Source organism: Zosterops lateralis (assembly GCF_965231275.1).
Source record: "Zosterops lateralis genome assembly, chromosome: 1".
Classification (NCBI taxonomy): Eukaryota; Metazoa; Chordata; class Aves; order Passeriformes; family Zosteropidae; genus Zosterops; species Zosterops lateralis.
In genome coordinates, this window is record NC_139762.1 from 49,554,973 (window position 1) to 49,580,696 (window position 25,724).

Sequence of the window (25,724 nt, forward strand, 5' to 3'; positions counted from 1 at the left end):
TTTTGAGAGGAGCTGATCCACAAAAAACTAACAAGAACTAGATTCACATTTACATCACCTCAAGTGCCTTTTTGTATAAATGTGGGTTGCAGAAGCACAGTTTTGAAGCAAGCAGTAGGTAGTAAATCTGGAGCATATGGCCACTTTCTTTTATGGGAAATGCAGAATCCGGGCGGAAAAATCAGTGAGTACGTCCACACAGCTCAGTCCTGTTAAAAATACTTTGGCTAGTTTAGAGGAACGTGGTTGTCTCTACTCTCTGCAGAGACATGAACTGCATGTAGTGTCGAAGCTTCATGGCTGTAGGGGCAAGGAACAGCTCTTAGGCCAGTCACCTTTGCTTTTTACCATCTTCAGCAGGAGCAGCTCTGCTGTACTGACCCAGAGCGAGGCCCTGGACAGCTTGGACACCACATGCAAGGTGAAGTAGTCTCCCAGGTGTCCCCATGTCCCTAGCTGGGTGACATGGCAGAACCTTGAAGCACATTCCATTTCCCAGGGCTGGGATTCAGCACAGCCCCACAGCTGCATTGCTGCTCCTGCCTGGAGAGGAGCAGAGCAGCCCAGAAGAGGGGATCACTGGGGAAAGCTTGTAGTCCCTTTGAGTTACTAACTACATGTGCTTCTAAGGGCTCTGTGCCACATCCCTGTTGCAGTCACTGGTCAGTATCTACTCCAAGGTCACACACCAGTTTTTTAAAGGTCTGCAGCTACATCATTTTGTTCAGGGTTGTGTCTACCCTGTTTTTTATCCTTGTCTCAATCCACAAGCCTGTGCCGGCAAAATTTATGGTTTCTCAGGTCCATTTATTCAATTCTCTAACGTGTTCTATTTCCTGTATGCTGACATGTTACATTCTCTCTGAGCTTCAATACCCTGGAGAAATTCCTGTAATGAACTTGCGTTCCTAATTCTACACCCACACCCCACCTAGTTATGATAAGCTCCCAGGAGTAAGCTGACACAGCGTTAGTGATTTCTATGCTTGAGTTTTCATCTATAATTCAACATAAACTTTATTGATTTAGAAAGCAGTAATTACATTTGTAGAAATTTTGTTTCAAAGCAAATTAAATAATTGAAAGAAAGAAATGTAATAATGCGACAGAAGGTAGAGTTACTTTGAGTTTAAAAAAAAAAAAAGGGAATTAGCAAATTCCTTTTAAGGCACAAATGGGGGTGGATAGAGGACACATCTCTTAATAAATCCGTTGCAGACTTCACTTAGTTCTTGCTTAAATTAGTTTGTCTTTTTTCCCATCTGACATCAGTTGATGTCTGCTTAGAGTCCACCTATATCCCCCAAGATTACAGGTCACCTATGTAAGTGAGCATGCATTTAAATGCCAGGGAAATGTAACAAATATATACAGATGGTAGCATGACTTGATATTAAGTATATAAGTATTTGCCTTGAGATACTTATACTCTCTCCTTGAGATCAACTCTCATCATGTCTTTGTGCCCAGTGATTTGTCCTGTGAGGTGTGTGCAGAAGGGATTGTCAGATAAGGTGGGTTTGATTTTTAGAGATGACAATTAGCTTTAGCCTCCAGTGGATTTGGGTGTGGGGTTTGTTTGTTTGTTTTTTGGGTGTTTTTTGTTGTTGTTGGGTTTTTTTATTGTTGGTTTTTTTTGGGAGGGGAGGGGTGGGAAGAGTGGAGTGGAGAGGACCTCTTGGGAATGGAAGAGAACCTCAAACGTAGGTGTAAGCACCTGTTTACAAGAGGCTGAGAGGGTAGGAAATGTTCTTTCACCACCATGAAGGAGCTCCTGATCTTGTGGATCCCAACACTGGGATAACTAACCATTTCTGTAAGGAAGAAATTGGCAATTACTGTTGAATAAGGTATGGATACAGCAAAGGCAGGGCCAAGAGAACTAACCATTCCCTTGTTCTCCACCTCTTCTGCCATGGTCCTGAAGAAAGTGACTTTTACAATTGGAGGCAGTGAATGACAAATATTAACATCTCCCTGTCTGGATTCAACAACCTGAGCACACCTGTCTATATTTGGGGTTTGGAGAGAGAACCCCCCATCTGTGGTGCCTCCCTCACGATTCTGCACTGGACAGGGGTGGAGGCCCCAGTCCCTTGCTTTGTTGCTGTAGCAGTGTCTTAATTTTGTCTGGGTCTGTACTGTGGGCATGTACTTTTAAATCTAAGTTCTGAGGACTCCGACTGATCATTATAATTTGTATGAGGGGCAAATGGACACCACCAACAACAAGCACTATGCCTCTATTCCAGCCTGATAGTTCAACATCTCTGTTACACTTCTACATGGACATGCAAAATAAAAAGATTAGTATTTCTGTTTACAATCTGCTAAAAACAGTTTGCTTATTTAATTAGTACTTTTTTCTCTCAAGAGTCATCTGAAAGATATATAAAACTTGAATTTGCAAAAATAACAAGTTTTCTGGTCTCAATATGGAAGCTGAGAGTAAGATTTTAGTGGGTTTTTTTACAGTTTGAAATAAAAGTTTTGTGAACTCTGATATAAGCTCATGTGAATGAATATCTGCTGCTCCTCCAGAAAGGAAACAGAAGAAAGATGTATGATACTTACAGAGTTTCTGTTGGGAGAGTCGGACCCACTTCCAGAACTTCCCTTTTTGGTTTTCTGGGCTAAAGAAGTCCCAAAGCGGAGAGTTTCATACACAGGGTCAACCTTATTTCCACAGGCTGCAACAGAAGGAGCAAAACATGCATCAATCAATACCTTGAGGACATTTCTGGTCATGTTCCTGCTTAACTTGGAGCAACACCTGCCTCCACCAAGAGGCTGAGCAGTATGCTTAGAAAGGATTTGAGAGACTATCCTGATAAAAAGTGAGTGTTGAACTTAATGAAATTGCTGTCAGTTTTCTGCTGCCTCTTTACTCCATAAAGATCATCTTCCTCTTGGACTGGCTCTTCAATTCTTGGCCATTGCCTCTCTTCACCTGCCATTCTCCTCTAATCATCACTGGCACTGCCTATATGGAGGTGAGGAAGACAGAGTACCGGGAGATTCTAATCCATGTTTGTCTCTATAAGTGACATCTTGGATCACTCTCAACAGTAGCTCTCCCTCAAAATCATCTCCCACAAAAATCATCTTCCATGGAAGAGAAATGGATTTCTTCACTGGGAACAAGCAAGTTCAGATTAAACTCTCTTCTACATATTGCATTCTTAGACCTCGACTACTCTTGTGATGGAAGGCCGTGAGTATGAAGAATACAGTACATTTGTAGCACTGTGTAGAAGGAGGGAAATTTTAGCCAAAGTAATGAGAAAATACAAGAGATTTTGGGTTTTGATTAGAGCAAAGCACAGCTCATGTTTTGGCCAGAGTTTATTGAAAATATTTCTCTTATGTCTGATAAAAATGATGGTGTTTTTTAGAAAGAGAAATTAGATTAAATCCTTGTAATTTATTTTTTTTTTAACTGTTGACAGTAACAATGGAAATGTCATCAGACAAGTAGTTTTAAACTGGCTGCCTAGTTTCAGCTTTGATTTTTTTGCACTTCCAGGTCTGCCTGGTTAGAGTACTGGTGGGGAAAAGTATTTTCCAGAATAAACTTAACTTCTCCATTTCAAAATATTTATTTTCAGAAATCTCGTATTACAGTGAGGAAAAAGTGGTCTTTCAAGAACTCAGACAATGTGTAGACATGTTCAATAAGGAAAAAATATGAGGAAAGTAAGAAATATGGATGAAAAAGGACAGGAACCTAGCAGCATCCCTCAAAAGCCAGAACAGTGATTTGAATGGCCCTCCTGCTGTTTTGATCTCTCTGGTTTTTATCTGTTTTTTCCCAGTTCAGACCCTTATCTTAATATTTCAGTGTTTCCTCACCTCTAAGTCCCTACCTTGATCTCAGGTAGTTGTTATTATAAACAGGGTAATTTTTAGGAGGTATGCATACAGGATTTTGAGTGAAACACAGAATGAACACACCCTCTCCTCTTCCAGCTTTGTATCTTTGGAGTGGTCCTTTCCTGAGGTGGCAGAAGGGCATCCAGTCACTGAAAGGAGCTGGATGGATGTTGAGGGTAAATACCATGGCTGGAAGTCTGCCGCTGCTGTTGCAGAGCATTGCCAAAGGAAGACTGAATGGAAAAGCAGTCAAAACCTACCAATAGGCATCACTTCTTTGATGCAGCCAAACTGCTCGTGAATGAGTAGCGGTGAGCTGTAGTACCGTCGAAATCCCTTTGGCTGGAGGGAGGAAAAGCAAAAACAAATGAAGCACAGTGCTTGCCTTGATTGATCAAGTAGAAAAAGCCTCAGCTCTTTGGTTAATGGTGGAACATTATGGTGAGGCTGGAAATTTGCCTCCTGTTGTTCAGTCACTGTGAGGTTTAGAGGTCAGATGTTTATTGGATTTTTCTTCTAGAAAAAACCCATTTCCTATATTTATGTGGAAGAAGGGGCTCATTTTCAGCTCTCCTTGTTTCTTTTGTCTTACACAAGAGCAGCACTAATTAATTGCAGCAGAAGTGCTGAATCATTAGAGGTTCTGGGAAGTTTCCCTCTCCCTATATTCTTACATAATGTGAATTTGCATTGTGCTGTATTTGTTAAACATGTGAAGATCGTTCCCCACCCTAACTCCAAATCCTCCTGTTCCCACATACGCATGTGTGAAACCCAAGGAATTTAGAAGCTTTCTATAGGTTTTTCTAAGGTTTACTGCTGACTGACTGAAGCTTCCACTGCCTTCTTTTTATTTTTTTTTTCTTTTTGTCCTGTAAAGTCAAAAAACTGCTGTTACCAGATATTCCCACAATGTCCACTTGTAGAAAAGTGGACCATAACAACTCAAGCTGTATCATTAAAGAATATAATGTGGCTGTATCATTAAAGAATATAATGCGGCATATAATAGTGCCTATACCACTCTAAAAACATATCTCAATTCAGGCAAATGCTTAGTACTCAAAATGAATGCCTTCAAGGCATTGGAATTTTACAAATGTTCTCTCCGATTTCTAATGTCTGCAGGCTGTGAGAACTCCTAGCCACAGTGAAAAGTGAGGAAGTTTTGCAGAGATGTGCATATTTTCCATATCCTCTGTTCAGTGTACATCAAAACCTGATAGACAACTAGTTCTTTAGGTAATGAGCTGCAGAAAAGACTGAAAAAGACTGAGGGGACTGATAGTCTTGGAGTCTTAGAGGAATTAATTCCAGATTCTTCAGCCTTTGTTTACCCCCAAGCTAGATTCAGACAGAGCATCAGCATGAGCTCACAAAACTCCTCTGACTGCTGACAACTTCCTGATGTAAATTCAGTCTCTATTTCTTGTTTTTGTAAACTGGTAACCACAAGAGCTGAGGCTGGAATCAAGAAATGCATGAATCAATTAACATAGAATAGTATTTGCCTTGTCCAGTGCTTGTCACTGAGCTCTTCACAGACCAACTTCCTATACCAGAATGCCTTATATTAGAACTATGATTATGGTTTAAATACATAAATACTTGCCTCCGGGAAATAAACAGTAGCTTTCAGTGAACACTCCTGGACAGAAAAGATATTTCCAGTGAAAGGTTTGTAGCACTTTTGAACTCAGTGCTTGCATTTTCCCATCACTTAACACAGTAAAACTGTTTGGTTTTACCTCCTATTGTCTCAAGTCAAGTTGCAGCAAGTATGAGAACATCTGAATCATGAATCTATGTATTCACTTTTCATATTCCAATTCATGTTTTTCCAAGTTGTTTTTCCAAAGTAACCATATTCCCATAACAGTCAACAACGTGAGTTAGAATTATCTCAGACACAGTACTGCCGTTGCCAGTCATGACATTTTGCAGTTCAGAAGGCAACCCAGGCTCTAAAGTGCTGTGCCCATACAGAGGCAGGCTGCTCCCAGCCTTTCCTGCTGAGAGATTGCTTCAAAATCTGTAGTGTCTTACTGTGAAGTATTCTTTGGTTTTCTTTTTAAGGTGAATTATGGTTTTTTATTCAAGCCCTAACAGTGGAGAAAACAATAAAACATAATTTGAGGGATTTTTCATTTGTTAAACCCTACTGAAACACTATTATTAATTTATAGCATTCTTTGAGAGGTTTACACTACAGCAAGCACAGTCAAGATCAATTAATTCTGTTAGCTAGCTAAATTTGTATTCTCTAACTGTATTTTCACATCCACAAAGCAGACCAGATTGGTGCTGTGGTTTTCTTTGCATTCTTGTGCAGCAGCAATGCCCAAATTGACAACAGGGCACCACCTGGCTTCACTTTCCCTCCTCAGTAAAGTGATTTGGTGTGGGTTCTGTTAATGCAGCAGCTAAATGCACACCTGGGGTTCAGGCACACAGAGGAAGTGGCTCCAGCACAAGCTGCCCTGGGCTGCTCACTTACCAGCTTGCCCATGCAGCGCTGCTGTCCAATGCTGTCTGCACACTTGTGGTGGATGCTCATCTTGCAAGCCTTGCAGCGCAGCCCGTGCTTAGCGTTTGTCCCTGTGAAACACACGGCAAAGATTGAATTAGACAAAATCAATAGTTTCCATCCATTTAAACAAGTGACCTGAAAGAACTGATGGAGTCAGTTGCAGTAGAACAAATATTGACAGCATTCTTTGCCTTACCTACCTTTAAAAATGAACATTTTTTCTTTACAGCCTCTCCATTTTAGGCATTTGTCCCCCCAGGCTCTTTCCCAGGCTGTTGCTGCCTTTAAATATATATATTGGATCATGCTCTGCTATATGATAATCTAACCAAGGGTGTCTCTGCCTCATGAGAAAAACCTCTTTGTTATTCTGAAAGGTCTTGGCATGGGTGTGCATAGCTGAGGGAGCCACTGCAGGAGCACTGAGGCTCTGGAGCAGCTCTGGGAAGCTGGGCCATCAGTGGAGGCCCAGGTCTTGTGGGTGAGAAGTAGCTCCATGCATGTGTGAGAGGGTTAACCCAGGTCCCTCGCCATTTCCCACCCACAGGCAAACACATCCCTGTTTGTGTGGTTTCTTTTTCCTGCGTGGTTGCACTGGATTAATGCGCTCTGAGGATTTTTTCAGTTTCTTTTCAATTACACATGCTCAAAACAATACTGGCAATTGCTCACAGGGACTTCTGCTCTCACCATCCTGGGCCAGTGCTTAGAGGGTGCAGGAAGGGCTCCTTGCATGTCCCTGAGTGGGGCAGTGGGGGTGCCACAAGTTTGACCATGCTCTCCTCCCTTGTCGGTGGAAGAGTTGCGTGGCACAGGTAGGAGAGCTACAGCAAAAAATTTGCTTTAAAGAAGCAGAATTCTTCTACTAGGCCAACAGTAGTTCTGCATTAGCTTCAGTGAGGAACAACTCTTAAATGACAGACCCAAGTCTGCTTGCTTCCAGGCAGGAACAGTCTCTTTTATTCACACACTTTTATTCATAATGCTTCCCAAACTATGCAGAAGCAGTGATGCTGCAGCAACCCTTTTATCCCTACAGGACTGTGTAAACAGAACGAGTAAACAACATATCTGTTCATTATATCTACAGTGAGAGTGAGTATGAAATGAGGTAATAAAACCCCCTAAAAACTCTTGACATTTTAACCAGCCCTCATTAGTCAGACAAGGTAAATATTAGTCAGAAGGATCCTGCATCTGAAGGTACTCATTTAGCTCACTGGTTATTTGAATAGTCAACACCATGTACATGCTGCCCGTTTCATTCAGTGAAGTGCTACCTCAGAAAGAAGTTCTTCAGGGAAAATTTCATTAAGTTGGTGCCAAAACCCATGCCTTGTGTTCCATTTTCAGAGGAAGAGGTGTCTGAAGTGGCCACTGTCAAACCAGATAAGGCAGGCTGAGGTAGTCATGGGTTGTTGCAGTGAGCCAGGCTCAGATGTTTCACCTGTGTGCTTCCTTTAGGACAGGAAACCGAGATCCTCCTCACCTTCCTATAGAGACTGCTGGAGAGATAGGGACTGAATGCTGAGAGATAGGGTTGAGTGTGGGATGTGGCCCAGGGACAAGAGAGTGGGGTCAGTGCTTGCTCCCCACTTGTTGCTCCTTTCAGCCACCCTTCAGTCTATGCAGACATCCTTTCTATCTTCTTTTCTAGGGTCTTTTTTCCTAGCAAACACAAGATTTCTTAGAAGAACACATGCCTGTTAGGTTTTTTTTTTTTTTCCTGCATGGTTACACTTGGATTAGTGTGCTGTGAGGATTTTTTCAGTTATAGTTTCTTTTCAATTACACATGCTCAAACCAATATTGACTTCTGCGGCTTTGTGCTTTTATTACTGATGATGATATGCTGAATCACCCTTCCTGCTGATCAACAACTGGCACTGAGAAAAGAGTAGTTCCCTCACAGTTTTTCATTATATTTATAGGGCAGAATGAAAAAATGAAAACGACATCACAGTTGGCCTATGCAACGTCAGTGTTTATACGAGGTCTAATTCTCCTCTCATCCTGGTCTGTACCAAGTTACTCCTGTACCAAGATACTCCTAAGATTTACCTGTGAAAAGGGAAACAGTCTCACAGTCCTCCTTGCTGGCTATATTATGCTCTTCCAGCCATTTTAGTGTTAACTTTACAAGGCCGATATTGTTCCTTACATGTTATAACCATGTGATCACAGAAGATACACATTTGTCAAAACAATTGTGCACCCAAATGATGTGCAAAATGAATGTGAAGCATGGGTGTTGCTTTCAAAAATTAAACTCCAACTTTTTGGACAGAAATCTGTGGTCATGTGAAAATGAGTAAGACAATTACAGAAGAACAACACTGTATTTCCATAGCTGAGTGCTGTATTTTAATATCTGAGTAGCTAAGTAGTGGCTTCAAAGAGAAGAAAAGTATTTCAGTCACACACTTGAGTCTACAAGAAGTCTTTGTAAATCAAAATGAAATCCCTGTAACTACCAAAAGCTCCAATCTTCAATCCATTTTCAGTTCTAACTACTTGGTTTACAGCAAGGCCAGCTTGGAAAAAAATTCCCTGCATCTCCCTGCCTCCCACTGAGGAATAACTATGGAGCTTGGAGAAGAAGCACTTACGCTGTATTTATGCTTAACCACTATATCTCAAGCTCTGAAAATGGCATTTCTACAAGACACATATTTTTCTCCCACAGAATTCTTTCTTCTGTTTCTCCTCCCCATTACACTAAACCACTCAGAGAACCATGGCTAAGCTGTTTCAAAACTACTGCATGCCAGGAATCAGATAAATGCATACTGCCAATGTACCTGACCCAAAAGTTCCTGAGATTCAGAAATGGGCACAGTCATAGCTCACATCTCAGAGAAGAGATTGCATTCAGTACAGGTGTAAATGAGGCCAGGGTTTGACTCATTGCATCAATTTCTGGCCTCTCGTTAATGCAAACTTATTGACCTTGCAGATGCCTGAATGGGGCAGATTTTAGGAGATATCTGGTTGTTTGACATAGTGAAAAAGCAAGCAGAAAATGGATCTCCCAAGCAGTTATTTAAAGCTGAGTGAGTACAGTGAGAGTTCTACAGTCATGCACTGGTATAAGGGAGTTATTTTGTTGTGCCTAAAGTAATGGCACAGGATATAGCAATGTGTTGAAACATTATTTTTCAATAAAAATTCCCCTGGAAAACATAAGAAAGTTAGGAATTTGGTCAGTACATACATTAAATAATAGAAAATAAGTGGTATTAATGACTCATAAAAGTAAAAAAAAGAAAAAAATTCACAATGGCAAAGATAGTAACAATAATAGTAATAGCTATGACAACACAATAGGGTAGACTATTTGAAGATGATTTTCCATCACTGCTATGGGGTTCCAGGCCTTGTTCAAAGTTGAAAGCCTCTTTGGTGTGCTTATTCCCACTGGGTTAATCTTTCTGTGGATTGAAGCATGAGGCACAGGAAGGGTAGGGAGAGAATTCCCATTTGAGCTGGTTACAGCACTGTCTGGAAGGTGCAATGCCCCAATTAGTGAAGTCTTGGACACTAACACAATCTCCTCAGGGATGTCTGCTGAACACACATTGCTGACCTGTAAACCTGACCATTGCTGTCTAGGTTGATTCCTGTCCTCCTAAATAGCTGATGGCTTGATCTGCAGCCTACTGTTTATTCCCACCAGCAGATATTATCCTATATCAACCTTACCTACCAACCTGGAAGCTATTGATACTCACAAAGAGTAGTCACTGCTACATCTTGGCCCATCTGGAATAATTTCAGTCAGTGGTGGATCAGAAATACAGGAACTAAAGGCTTAACAATTAAGTTCTACTTGGAGTAACCTAGCTACTTTTTTCTCTGGTTTTTATTCAAAGGGGGAATAGATTAAATGCTTTGATATTTTTTCTATTACCTTCAAAAAGTAATAATCCCTCCTACCTTCTTCTCCAAAGACCCTTATTAAGGTTACTTAAGCTAGTTGTTAAATACTGAACAGGACAGAACAAAATTCTGCTCAGTTGCTTTTTGGTTGCTGTCTGGGGATGTGATTTTCACTATTTTTATTCAAGGCACACTACTTAATTCACCAAAGAGGGCACACAGTGTTTGATGAATGGGCAATTCTATTCAACATTTTTTTATTACTTTCCTCAGTCAGTGAGTGTCTTTAAACATCATTTCTTGAGTATCATGTTAGCTTTATTCCAAATACAAAGTGATTAACAGCCTCATGAGTTTTCTTATGGGCTCACTGTCTTTGTTTCTTGCCAAAACTTGTATGAGATGGCTCTCATTTAGGGGACTTAAGGGGTAAAGCTGTCAGAGGTTACACTAATATTATTTTGGCCCAGATGCTGGTGTTCAAGTTGTAAAAATTGCAAACTCTAAAAGTGGAGGTTTAAAATGGAAAGTACTATGATACTACAGATATGTTTAGCTGATTTAGAGTGTCCATGAATGCTTAACATGTCCTCTTCAGTGAATGAAGTAGTGTCAATGTAGTCATGAAATTCATATAGGGGAGAAAAACACACAGATACTTGAACAAATGTCCCCTGTGTATCCCCTGATAATGTATCAACTACGTCCAAGTCTGTATAGGCTGGTATTCCTTTTTCAAACAAAATAAGAAGGCAAAACCGACAAAAGAAACAGTATTTCACTGGAAAAAAATGAGGAAATTTCAGGTGAGAATACTGAGTAGGTTTTAAATAAACTTACAAATGAGGTTCTGCCCCGTAATTTTCTTCAGATATCTACTAATGTATCCAGGCACCTAGGTCTGGAAGGATGCATTGTTTTGAGAAGCAGGTCATGTTTAATAACACCTTGCTAGAAATACTCTGTGACTGGGTCAGCTCCCATTTGAATATCTAAGCCAGTGGCTAGGTTTTCCAGAATAGTCATGGAAAATTGAATCTTAAACTGTTCTGATAATATGACCTTAAATACCACTAAAAGAACACACTGCATCATTTCTGTAAATTTAAATCTTTTTTGGAGGAAGCTTAAATGGAAACAGAACACTTCAATATAGGTGAATGGAAATATTTGGAGGTAGAGAAAGACAGCAGGAACAGGGCAGAATTTGATTCCAACTCTTTTTGTCTGTGTTTCCTACAAAAGCAGTTTAGTAACTACTCTGCATTTCAGAAAAGTCACATTTTTCCTCAGGAATGCAAATGAGAATCTGCTTGTTACACACACACACACACAAAGGGAACCTGTGTCATCCTCATGGCCAGCACAGCTATGGTCACGGCACTGCTCCCTCTGATGCTTTTTTGCCTGTTGTTCCAAGTCTCAACATAAGATTAATTGCTGGAGAGGGAGAACAAGCCCTACAGCCTAGAGAAATTTCCAAGAGGACTGCAAATGTTGGTAACAACATAATGTTATGCTGACTGTATAAACATAACTATATTAGGCACTTACGCCAAAGTGGGGAAAAAAACAAAAAAGAGAGGATAAAAATGTTCAGGTCTATAAAGGAGAGCAAGAGGAAGGGAAAGAGACACAGAGAGACTGTTACCTCCAGCTAATCTAGCTATGACCCAGCCACTATTTTTTATCATTCCAGCTGAGAGGAACATACCAGTCAGAAATTGTTTTGATTTAAAATTTTCAATAATAAATACATTTTAAATTACGTAATTTCCATAGAACTTCAACTTCTGCTGTGGGAGGCTGATAAAAATAATGAGTGTCTTGCCCCTTTCTCCCTAAATGCATTTACAGTTGTCACCAGAAAGCTTCATCCATGCCAAAATTTATGAGAACTGAAGGATTTTAAGCAAGCAGGGCCAGTATTACAGCAGTGAAGGGTTTCAGATGTCACCTCAAAAAGAGGAAATCCCCAAAATGGGACTGCTGTCTCTGCAGTTATCTCTAAGCCTATGTCCACTCTGCTCTCATGCCTCCTTTTTAGTTTTTAATTAATCGGTTTTGTGTAAAAGCTCTGATGCTGAAAGAGATTACTATTTTTAAAATTCCTCTAGCTGCTTCCTGCCTCTGTGGCCGGATGCTGCTGGACAAGTGCTTCTCCTTCTCCCGCTCTATCTAAATCAGGAGCTGTGAGGAGAGCAGAAAATGGCATTTTCTACATGAGACATCAGATCTTTAAGGTAAAAAACTTTGAGCTTAATTCATCCAAACCACTGCGTTTGTAAGAATGAGCTGGGAAGTCCTTTTCTCACCCTTCCTTGACCTCCAGCTCCCCTGACTACCTCCTGCCACCTTGGGAACTATGCTTTCTCCTAATGCCTGGCACCCTTCTGATTTTTCTTTTTTTTTTAACTGATGCTGCCCCATCATGTTTCCCAGCTGACCTTTTGGAGAGTATGGAGGCACAGATCCTCAGCTGTTCATCAGGTGAGCCATAGACCAAAACTTGAGCACGGATTTCCCCAGCCACCCTGGAGGGCTGAACACTGGAAGTCATTGCTTCCTGATACCTGATTGAGAATTCACATTGATGGACACAGAGCTACTCTTTAGTTATGAGATTTAATTCTTTATTAAATTGTGGGTTGGATTTTTTTTACCGTTAAATCTGCCAGTTCAAAATGTACAGAGCTTTGGGTGTGTTAAAGTTAGAATTTCTTGGGATGAGGTACACTGTACAGAGATGTCCAACAACATGTTGGAGCTAGAGGAGAAACCTCTGAACTTGGGAACAAGCTGCCAGGTCTTGACCTGATGCCTTGACTGCCTGAAGTCACCTTGTGTCACTCTAAACCAAATGGGGAGGGGAGAGAAGCTGGAGCTTGTGTTTATATTTATGTTCTGTAGAGTAGGACTTTATATCCAATCATGGTACCTATCCTGTCAAATGAATAAATTTTAGATTATATGTCACTGAGAGGTGTGGGTCCATTTAAATGCCTACCCTAGTTTCTCCATAACAATACCCAATGTTTAAATAGCAAGAAAAGTTGCCTTGCATGTAGGCAGGATATAAAACAGTGCATAAAATTAGAACTGACTTCTTAGTGACATAGTTTTCTTTAGAAATGACATGCTGAGAAAAAAATGAGGCAGTAATAGGCAGGCTTTTCTGCAAGACTGTTGTAGAGATGAAAAATATCCCTACTAAAATAAAGTCTTTTAAAAATTTGGCCATAAGAATTTTTTTCAAAATCCACTTTTCACATATTCAGCAGCTTTGCTATAGAAGTCTATCCCTGAAAGGAAATATCCACCTCCACACTTCTTAAAATATCATCTCAGGTTTTTGATCATCTAAATGTTAATTAGAACGCTGGAATGCCATGGTAAATAAACTAACAGCTATTATTGAAAGAAAAAGTCCCCCTCCCCCAAACACTAAACATGCTAAATTATGTCTATCATTCTTTGCTCTGAACAAACTGGCACTGATATATCAATATCTACTTTTCTAGATAATTTTCAAGATTGATGAGCCTGTGCTTATAGGTCTTTGAACTGGGCTGCTTTGCTGAGGAAAATATTTCAGACAAGATAGGCATAGACTGCCTGTGGGAGGTGATGGTGCCAGAGCTGAACATGGCAAGGAAACATGGAGAAATTAAGTTTGATATGGTCTCTCAAATGAGGACAAGCAGAGATGAATGGCTGATCTTGGTCTCTGTAGTATTAGTAAACATAGCATTTTTAGTAATTCTTCTTGAGGTGAAGATGTTGAAAGTCAGATTTCAAACAAGATCTCCATTTTGACATGCTCAAGTTATTTGCACCTGTGCTCATACACGTTCTGAAATGAAAAGTTATCAGTTGCAGCTTTTTATTCCTGTGTTTTGAAATGCTTTGAAAAAGCAGTTGAATTTTGTAGGGCCGCTCACATGTGCCAAAAACTTTATCTTCCAAGGGCCTTGTACCAATATAGAGGAGTTTGAAAACAGAAACCAGAAATTTGAACAAAAAACTATGAAGTGAAATGAAGATCAGGACTGTGAGCTTGCTGAAAATGTGGGAAGAGAATTACAGAACAAAAGAACAGCCTGTCCTCAGCAAAGGGATTTAATGTCCTCTCTTCTCTGCTAATGGATTTTTAACATAGCCTGTTGCTTATGTGGCTCCATCGTCATCAATGGGCTTGAAATGAGAGATTGCTATTTGCCAGAAGATCAGGAAAATCAATTAGAGCTATAAAATGCTTAGTTAAAAAAAAAAAAAAGGCCCATGAAATATATGTAGCTGGTTGTTCACTAGTCTTTTGCCATTTCAGACTGACTGAGGATTTGGGCTCTTTCCTCCTGCAGTAAAACCACTCCCTCACCAGCAGAAGCCCCCCGTGTTGTTGCTGGTCTGTGTTAGCACAAACTGACTGGCAGTGCCTGCAGCAATGGGCCTTGCATGCAAAGTGCTGAAGTGTGACTTACCAGGACCACAACTCTTCTTCCTCCCTCTTTTTTCCATTTTGCAGTAGCTAGTGATGGGAAGTGGAATAACAGAAGATCACTACATGAGACTAAAATCTTGTGCTTGGTCAGGATTTGGCCAAACACAGATTTCTGTTCCAAAGCGATTTCTTCCCTTGAATCACACATAGTTAAGGAGGATCTCATCAGAAGATACAGGTGTAATTGACAGCATAATTCGTTTAGACTAGAGGGAATTCAGGGCACTACCATAAGTAACTGGGTAGTTACACCACTTTGGTGGGATCAGTTTTCAGGGAAGTTATTTCTACAGTTACTTACAACATGCTTCTACTTTTCAGAATTTTACAATCACATTTTATAGCAAAATATGTTTCAGTTTCTTTTCCACGTGGGAAATACACGATCACAGAATAAATTAATTTGGGAAAGACCTCTGAGATCATCGATCCAACCTGTGATCTAACACCACCTTGTCAACTAGACCACGGCACTGAATGCTACACTCAGTCTTTCCTTAAACTCTTCCAGGAGCAGTGACTCCACCACTACTTTGGGAAGCCCCTTCCAATATATATTTTCCTGCTTTCTGTGGTGATATCAGGATTTTCTTCCTGATATCCAACCAATGGAAAAACATTCAAGTGAAACCTTTCACACCAAGTGCAGGCTGGAGGAGGTGTGGGGCAATGGGGGAGTGTTGGTAACTTTTTTCCTGAAATAGCTCCTGATTTCAGTGAAATCACACAGGTTGAGCAGTAAAAACATTTCATTTACAACTGTCATCTGCTCAAATAAGCAATCTCAACCTGTTATAACCTGAGAGAGTTCATTACTTGACATGTAGCAGTACTGGCCTAAAGCACACCTACAGGTACACTTCCATGTGACACCAATTACTGATTAAATGAATAAGAAAATATTCTGTTAAGTGATTGTGCAGAAGTTCATGTAGCTCAGCAAAGCAAAAAGAACATTACCTGCCCAAGGGTCAGTCTGGACAGTGAAAAAATTGGGGACATTAAGTTGAAATTTCACTCTATTTCTAAATATTTAAATCATTAATCAAAATCACCAAAAATCTGCTTTTTAAGATCATGTCTATCAACATGAAGAGTTGAATGCATCACTTATAAACTGTCCATATTTAGACAGTATTTGCATTACCTGAATTCACCCCAGATTCCAGTAGGAACAAGCCATGCCAACACAAGCCATAGATTTTCTCATCTACACATGTGGTTTGCACCATCATAGCTCGGTGATTTGTTGTCCAAAATGCTTAATTAACATTGACCATAACTGTGCTACCAAGAGATGAATTCCTGAAAGTGGAAGAAGTGGTCTCAGAAAGAAGAAGGGGGCCAAAGGTGAAGATCCTGGCCTGGGGAGGGATTTGGGAAATGTAGGAAGACCCTGAAGATGAGGAAGCCATGGACATCAATGTTGTGCATCAGTGATGGACATTCAGTGATGGACATCAATGCCAGGGGATGCCCAGGGGCTGTGCCTGAGATGGGCAACTTCAAGCAACACTACAGCAAGAATAAAGATTACTTTCTGCCCAATGTCACTAGTAGTGACCTCTCCATGCAGGGAAGGGGAGACTTAGGGAGTGAAAGGCTGGTGGGGAGGGAGGATGTTAGTGTGAGAAAAAAGAAATAGGATAAAATCTGTAATGTCATTGCTTCTTCAATGAAACTTGTTACCCAGATGCTCTCCACATTGGAATTTTTTTCAGTGTAACAAACACCGCAAGACATACATCTCACCTTGCTGCTGTAAACAGATGTTATAACCTGAGAGAATTCATTACTTGACACATAGCAGTACTGGCCTAAAGCACACCTACAGGTACACTTCCATGTGGCACCAATTACTAATTAAATGAATAAGAAAAACTTCTGTCAAATGCTGGACACAGTCAACTCCCTGCATGCTAAAAAGGAAACTACAATGAAATCACAATTTTCAACTAAATGTCAGTTTTAATAGAGCATGTCTTCAGAATTAAAAGTCAGGACCCACATGTTTGCAGTATCCTTCAGTGTACCAGATAAACTTACGTCAAAGAGGAAAACAGCTCCGGATTGTATATACCTGGAAAACTAAAATTTCTGCAGTTCAGAGAAGAGCAGTGGTGAAGTTGCAGTAACTTGCACTCCTATTACCAAAGCAGAAAAACGTGCGATGATCCATGTGAGCCACAAGGATCACTGCTCCCTGAGACATCCTTCTATATTAAAAACAGCAACAAGCAAACGTGGGTAGGCATTTTACTCTACATGATGGCAGTGTGCTATTTCTCGCAAAACCATTTCTGTTAAGTGCCTCATTTTAAGATTTCTGCAACTCAGAGTAAGGTAAAGCTTCTAATAATTTTGTTTCTAGATAATGCTTTTGTCAGCTATTCAGCATTGTAATTATCCACATAACAGTCACACTCTGGTAGATAAGGACTCTGAAGAGAAAAATAATATTTTTACAAGAAGGTCAGCTTTAAAGAAGATGCATTTAATTTGCTTATCTGTAAACACCCGATATCCCATGTGAGCTCTGGAAAAAGTACATAGCAAGGCATAAAAACCCCACTTGTACTCTGCTCCATCCCTTGGCCTTTAAAAAACCTTGAGCTTGCCATTATGTCCTTCACTTGAACTGATACCAGGAGCAATGGTACCCTACTCGCTACTGAGTAGGGTGTTTGGTGGTTTTTAATGTACTTTTTGATTAAAAATCATCATGGCTAACATAATATTAAAATATTCATTGTAGCTGTTATAGAAATGCTTATTGTTTTCCATCTAATTAAACAGCAAATGTTGGTCAACATTTTTTAAAGTCTCTTTTGACTGAGGATTAACTGCAGTTTCATATTAATAGCAATTTTCCCCAAATTAAAGTGAGCTTGAATATTATCTAGTAACAAATGTGAAACATGTCTGATGCTGTTCAAGGACAAATTAGAATTTAAAATATATTTCCACCCTCTTTTCTCAGCTAAGCAGTTCCTGATTATCCAATTTACTGATATCATTCTTGCCTCATCTCAGAGGAGGAAGCCCTCCCAGATGATAAACAAACTAAATATTTTCTTTTCAATATTTGCTCTAAAGTATGTTTAACTCTTTGTTAACAACAACAACAACAACAAAAGAACCGAAACAAAAAAAACCCAAAACAAAACAAAACAAAATTAATGCAGAGATGATGTATGGCTGCCTATAGCTTTTCTACAAATATGGGGCTGGGTGAGTTAGATACTTCTAAAAATAGGAATAGATGTAGATGGAGCACACCTATACTGCGCAAGCCATATGTGTTTCTACATCTTTACTTCTGTTTATTCCCACTTTATTTATATTCACAGACAAACTATCCACTGATGGAAAATTTTGAAGAGTCCAAATGATATTACCTACATCTACAACTGTTAGTTATAGATATCTGTTAATATCTATAACTAACAGCTAAAAGCATATGGTACATTTTGGGTAAATTAGTACTCATATTTCCAGAAGGCTTTTGTTTGGCTCTTCTTACAGGATTTCACTCAGAAATGGGAAGGTCTAGGCTTATGGAGACTTACTAGCTTGAGAAAAAGATTGTAGGATAAGCCAGGTTCAACTTCAATCTAATAGAGCAAAATTATTATTTTATGTGAATTTTTAGCAGATGTGTGTTAAAAAATACAATGTTTTTGCTTGCCCTAAACCTCAGTACAGAAGAGAGAGATGACTTATGCAATTCTCACTCACACTGACTCTCAAAAGCTCTAGAAGATTTAGGTGCCCAGAGCCATTCATTGTTGTCAACTGAAATGAAGTGTCCTAAATAAAGGAGTAAATTTAGTGGAGGGAAGGAGGAGGTTGAGGCAGGGATTATAGATCATTTAGTAATATATTGAATGGCGTCTGGTACCAGTTATTGAAAAGATTACACAATGGCCCTTTTTCAATGAGTCACAGAGTGACTGGATTTGGAAATGACATCTGGAGATCATCTAGTCCAATTCCCTGCTGAATCAGGTTCTACTGGAGCAGGTTGCACAGGATAATGGCCAGATGGGCTTTGAATATCTCTGTAATATGAAACTCCACAACTCCTCTGGACAACCTGTTCCAGTGCTCTGTAACTCTCACAGTAAATAAGTTCTTCCTTATTTTCAAATGGATCTTCCTGCTTCAGTTTGTGCCTGTTGTCCCTCGTCCTCTCCCAGGGCACCGCTGAGCATGACTTCATCCTCTCCAAACCCCTCTTCAGGTACTTAAAGACACTGATGAGATGCCCTCTCAGTTGTCTTTACTCCAGGCTGAACAACCACACTCCCGTAGCCTGTCCTCTAAGTGACAGGCAATTATCTTTGCAGCCCCTCCACTGGACCTGCTGCAGGAGTTCCATGTATCTCTTTCCCAGGGAGCCCAGAATTAGAACAGTACTCCAGATGAGGCTTCATCAGGGCTTAGTAGAGGGGCAGGATCACTTCCCTCAGCCTGCTGGCAAAGCTCATCCTAATGCACCCCAGGATTCCATTGGCCTTTCTTGGTCACAAGGACATTTCTGGCCCTTGGAGAGTTTGTTGTCCACTGGGACCCTCAGAGCTGCTTTCCAGGAGGTCAGCTCCCAGCCTGTGCAGGTTCCTGGGATTATTCCTCCTCAGGTGCAGGACCCTGCATTCGCCTTTGTTGAATTTCTGGAGCTTCCCCTCCACACAATTCTCCAGGCTGTGCAGGTCTCACTGGATGTCAGCACAGGACTCTGGGGCCACTCCTCTTGGTTTTGTAATGTCAGTGAACTTGCTGAGGATGCATCTGTCCCTTCATCCAGGTCATAGATGAATGTGTTGCACAAGAGTGGAGCTGGTGTCAACCCCTTGAGAACATCACTAGCAATGAACCTCCAACTGGACTCTGTCTCTGCCATTCAGCCAGTTCTCAACCCATATCAATGTCCACTCATCCAACAATTCCTGAGTTTGCCTACAAGGATGTTATGTGAGACAGTGTCAAAAGCCTTGCTGAAGTCAAGGTAGTCAACATCCACCACTCTCCCCTCACCTACCCAGCCACTCATGCCATCGTAGAAGGTTATCAGATTGGTCAGGCATGATTTCATGATTTTTCCTCATAAACAAAACAAAAGGAGTCTGGATTCAACTGCTCCTGAGAGCTTCTTTTCATGGGGAAACTCTTAATAATAAACAACACAAATTTATTCTGAAATAGTATCTCTGGATAATAGATGTGGGAAGGCTTGGCTGTGACTGCACAAGCTGTGCTCCAGGGGTATGTCCTCCTTGCTGGAAGCTCTTTACCCTTCTCTACTGGGGACAACTCCTGTTCTGATGAAGTGGCAACTTTTCCCTCAAGATCATCTGTGTTGGGAGGTGCTAGAGAGTCTGGGAAGAGTGGAGGACAGGACTGAATGAATAACATTATTTTTTCCTTCATCCTGCAAGATAAATAAAAATGCCTTTTTTTTGGTTTTGTTGTTTCTGAGATCTCTGTCCAAAGAGTCTTCCATACTACCATAGCCTTGGAAAAAGTCAGTTACAGTTATGCTTCTGGGAGTATTTCTACTTTGTCTTGCTGCCAAGAAGTGGTGATCAGTCTGTGACCATTTACTGCACCTTTGTCTACTTGGATAATGCTGGAAATAGGCAAATTTGGACCAAACTATGCCTACTTCATGAAATGAGGCAGCAAGCTTAAAAAAAGTCAAGCATATTTTTTAGGAGAGAGTTGATCAGACTGGAGGCAGAAAGCACTGTGTCATAGTTCCTGTGAAATTTTTCTATATTTAATAAACATCCACATAAATTACAGTTATATAAACACTTCCTCTAACCATGGATTTTTTCCAGTACTTATTAGTCGCAGTTACAGATAGTCTAAAAGAAGAAGTTAAAATGCAGGATCTAACAGAAAAGGGGAACCATATCTTCAATCTAGACCTCTTTCTTTCCTTTATTCCTACATTTGAAAAGCTTGGCCAATTTATCAACTTTCAGTCTAACTTTCTAGAGGATTTTACAATACAGCTTTGGGGATAAAAGTGGTTGAAAGTTCTAGCGGCCACAACTGCACAGTGAAATAAAGAAATACAGGCTGCTTTTAAAAGATGAAGTGAGAAAGAATTATTCATGGTATTTTTTTGGCTGTCTGAACCTCCAGAATGACTGGCTAAACCAGAACAGACGGTGGTAGGAGTGAGTCAATTCTGAAGGGATAACACAATTTCCCTGCTTTAGCACTATTGATTAATAGACTGACAGGAAGCTATGCTACAGCTATATTTTGGTTTTATCCTTTTTAGTCGTTTATTTGTTGTCCACAGGTTTCTCTAGCTGCAGTCTGGTTAGTTCCCCAAGAAGACAGGTACTGAGTTATTTACCACCAGAGCTGCCAAGACCCAGAGAATCTGCATCTAAACCAGAAACCCAGCTTACCCTGAGAACACCTATAAATGCATATATCTCATCTAACTAATCCAGAGGTGCCATGACCCAGAAGACCTGGTCTTGACTATTACTGGACATTGCAGACCACAATTTTTTCTGGTCTTCCTGCAAGTTTGTTTGAGGCAAACATGCTCTAACAGGTATGCCGAAAAAAAGGGTGTTTGATTAAAATTCTGTGCCGTAGTTAGGGTTAAGAATGGAATGAAGCAGTTAAGTACACTTTGGAAGCACAAAGAAAGATATGATTTAAGCAAGCAGATATTTTTTTAAACACAGCTTTGAAAGATTGACTTTAAAGTAATGTGTTTTTAAAAGCAAAGTGCCTTACTTTTTTGCTACTTTACTTATATTTGACTTAGATAGGAATACATTAATTGCATGTAATATGCTTGGAATATGTGGAAAATAACATTTTTTCCATGTGAATCAGCACAGGAAATGATTTTCAAATGAGTAAAACGTTGAGAATTTTACAGATGGAGGTTTTTCTTGAAAAATACACAATGTTTTTCAACTATAGAGTACTGACATCATGTTTTCTTCAACAGTGAAGTGTCACAGAGATGATTGATGACACACCAGAGACTGAAGAAAAGCAGGAACTTGCTTCTGATCAGCATAGTTTAAGACTGTAATCTGATGCAACATTATCTATCAGTATCTATCTTTGTGGTGTCAGGCGCTTTTGCCTTCCTTGATTTGCCATTGCCAAAGCTTACCCCATTCTTGCTAAACACAGAAAATGGTAGATAACACGATGCAAACTCAGAGGTATCTGACTTGGTTTCCTTTTCACTATGATGTAAAATAAAAACCCCTCAAAAAATAGTGTCTCCCAAATGATGATCTAGTAATACATTCCACAAGACAATTTGATTTTCAAAATTTCCCTTGCTGGGGTTAGATATTAAAATAGTAATAAATACTACTACTAAAATCAGCAAATTAATGGTTTTCTAAGAGACATACTGTGAGAGGATGTTCAAGGGTGGATATGTTTAGGAAAATATGTAGCCCTCCACGGAGCTGAAACCTCAGTCCTAAACTAACCGATGCTAGGCGCAGTGAGTGGGAGAAAGGAGTTCAGAGTCTGCTCCAACACACTATTGATTTGCTCTGAAATTATGTGAATTATTACTGCTGAATTCATGATTAGAAATTATGATTTTATTGGAGAATTAGATGCTGTAAGAAGGCCCCATTAATGTAAAATGGATTCTGCATGCATTCTTCAAAGCTCCCTCAAATGTGAAATTTCCTCCATTATTTCATTTGACAGAAAATTACTGCTTCTGTATCAAATTTTTCTTCTGTTTACTGAGGTGGAACTTCAGTGCCAGCCTAGTACAATTAGTAGGAACACTCTGACTCCTGCCTTTAAAGTGAGGTATGAAGTACACTATGAATACTCTTTTTTCTTTTTTGAAATCCAATCAATAAGCAGATTTTCTTTTGAATATGTTGCATTGCACTCTGGGATGCACTAAATGAAAAGAGTGAATTTATTGGTACATATATACTGATCACACTGCATCCCAGAGGCAATATTTGGCTTATAGTGTCCAGGAATCAAAGAGAGACAATGCACGTATTTTTTTCTAGTAAGATAATGTTTCAAGTTCTTTAATTTTGCTGTGAAAAGAGCAGCACAGGGAACCTGCTGCCTCTGCTCCATGTGTCCTGCTCACTCTGAAGCTACAGACGGATTCTGCCATGAGTGAGACTGAAGCAATCACTGCACATTCATGCTGTGCACTGTTCATTGCACTGCCATGTACCAAGCAGGGCTGCTTAGTTCATAGATCAGAGTGCCATTTAAGGTGAACCTGGAGTCATTCTTGGTGGCAAAATTGAAACCATCTAAAGTCAAGACACAATTTTCTTGGAATCTTTCCTCCGGTCTTCAAAACATGTATCTGTCTTTGCCTTTATTCTCATCAATGAGGAATTTAAAGTCATAGACTCATTACTCTTAAATGTCACTGCCTGTGAAAAATGCAGATAGAGAGAACAAATAGACTCCATGTTTCAAGCATAAATTCAGAGCCCCTGAACAGAAATGAGGCTTTTTCAGTCTGTCTTTGGGAGCAGGCTTTACAGGGTTTCCTGTAAGCTGCCTGTATTGTTTCCCTATTCCTATAACCCACAGTTGCACAACCTATATGGAATAATTGGACGGCAAACAATAACATCAAGATTTACCATGCTGCTTAAAATACAATACAGCGAAACCAGGCGTGACTGCAGTGAGGATCAAAGAGAGAAAATGGCAGGAATAGAGAAGATGTTTGTCTATGAAAATCAGGGCATCTATACTCTAAGGCATCTTAAGGTAAAACTCTCAACATCTTTTCTGCCTTACCTCCAAGCAAAGATGAGCTGGAGGAGGTCAGAGCAATTCACCTGAGTCCAACTGCTACCAGACAAAATAGGTCACATTAGTTTCTTCAGCAATTATAAAAGGCTTCTTTAGCTAATGATGTGGCTAAGATACAGAACAGAAAAATCAGGCCCTCAGCAGAGAGAACAGAAAAAGTTCAGGAAACATGAGGGGTTAAAGCTGATGTTTTGAAGCTTAGAGCTGTGCTTTAGGACTTTCCTATTCCAGGGGGCACAGATTGCCCAGCAAAGGAGAAGGGCAGGAGTGTTTATGAACTGGATTTGCTCTCTGCAAAGTTTGCTGCCAGCAATAATCTGTCATGAGCAGCAGTATTTTGAAACACTACTGCTGAGTCATGCAGATTTGTAGTGATATTTATCTCCATACGACTTCACGAGAAGCAGCCAGAAATTCAAGGAACTTATATTTGCAGTATATATTTGTGAAAATAAGCTTTGATAGAACATCCATCCACATTACCGAAGGAGACAAATTCTGTGCCTTTTCCCATATATAAAGTTATTTCAATTAACTACTCTTCCAGACTTCCTGTCAATGTCTGGACCATGAACTTCCCTGATATTGATACTTTCTTTACTGCTTCTCTCTTTCATTTATTTTATCACTTCAAGTAGAAAAAACCTTAAAAAACTGGAAAAATGACACAAAAAATTGTGATTAAAATTCCTCTGTTTCCTTGGATTCAGTACAGCTGTGATGAAGTGAGAATATAAGTTAATTTATGGAAACAAGATTGTCTTGCAGCAATTTTAATGTTCTGTAGACAGCTGCCTTTTCCAAAGACCACAAATTCCTCACATGAGTGGGAAACACTGAGCATCCTCATTTGAAAAATGTTGATCTGTCCTACCAGCATCTTTCAAGAACTTACCATACTCTTACTTAAAAGGCAGTGACTTCCATGCCAAGGGATATAAGTTTCTGACAGTAAGTTATAGAAATTATAGACAATATTTTGTACTCAAAGACCTGTACTACCTCTACATGAAGCTAAATCAGTGTTTAAATCCTTGTCCTGCCTAAAAACTTAGAAATTGTGTCACTCACTTTCACATTGGTAAATTGCCACTGAATTTACTCCTGCTTTGCTGTACTGGTAGAAGTAGATGGTAAGTAAGCAGGAAGACAAAATCATGCGTACAACACTAAGCCGTGAGGATGTGAATTTCCAGGATCAGATTTCTGAATAGCAACTCCTGCAGTTTCCCACTGTGGTGGCCATGCAGGGTCTACACTTGCACTTCTCTCTTGACTTCTCCTTGCACAGCCCCATGGATCATCTGCATGAAGGCTGGCTTTTTAGGTCTTCACACTACACTTACAGTGAAAATTTCATTTGCAGTGAAAATTACCTTACATGCAGGGATCAGCAGGGAGGGTTTTTTCTGCACACTAAAGACAATAACAAAACTATCTCCTGTCTGTCAGTGAGTCAGTCCCAGAACTTACATACTGATGGACTGCTTCAGAGAGCAGATAGGGCTGTCTTTCAAAGGTATAAAGTTAGTGTGAGGTTTCGTGTATAGCAGGGATCAGGTAGAAAAATCCCAAGGAAGTCTGCAGTGTAAATTCATCTGTTATATTTGGGGTTTTGACACGGTCTCCCAAAATATTCATCCTAGAAAGCCAACACCCACACCCACACAAGCAGATAAGAGTTTACCACCCAAAAGATGCTACATCTTGTCCCCTGACATGTGGAACAGGTGGGAGAGGTAGGTATGGTCCACAGTGAAAGGGAACTGGGGGTGATGCAGGGTGTGAGGGCAGATAGGAGAAGAAAGAGAGGTAAAATTACCGCTGTGGGAAAGAGTGAGGATAGTGGACACATTTGCAATATGGATTTCTGCTGCTTCTAGTGTAGCATGCAACTTGTGCTTGGTGCTCAGTATAATCTGCATGACAGAAGAGCTTGATTCCAGCTGAATCCCTCACCTGTAATTTGTGATAACAGCATGTGTCTACAAGGCAAGACATCTGTCAACAAATGTAGAAATTTGTGTTCTACAAGTTCTACAGCCTGTGGCAGATATGACATAAATCCAGAACCTCTCTGCATGAATGTTCTCAAGGAGACATCTGGGCTCACAAAGTTAGAGA

The 25,724-nt window shown here is 40.1% G+C and overlaps 1 protein-coding gene across 4 annotated transcripts in view; it reads right to left on the bottom strand.

Moving 5' to 3' along the window:
• Positions 1 to 25,724, bottom strand: part of STAC (SH3 and cysteine rich domain) — a 71,849-nt gene that overhangs the window by 20,866 nt on the left and 25,259 nt on the right. For all 4 annotated transcript variants that reach the window (XM_083854805.1, XM_083854806.1, XM_083854804.1 and 1 more), the window contains 3 exons: positions 6,371 to 6,471; positions 4,134 to 4,215; positions 2,575 to 2,690 (listed from right to left, as the gene is read on the bottom strand). In XM_083854805.1, the coding sequence (XP_083710931.1) occupies positions 2,575 to 2,690; positions 4,134 to 4,215; positions 6,371 to 6,471 (299 nt within the window). The remainder of the gene's footprint in view (positions 1 to 2,574; positions 2,691 to 4,133; positions 4,216 to 6,370; positions 6,472 to 25,724) is intronic.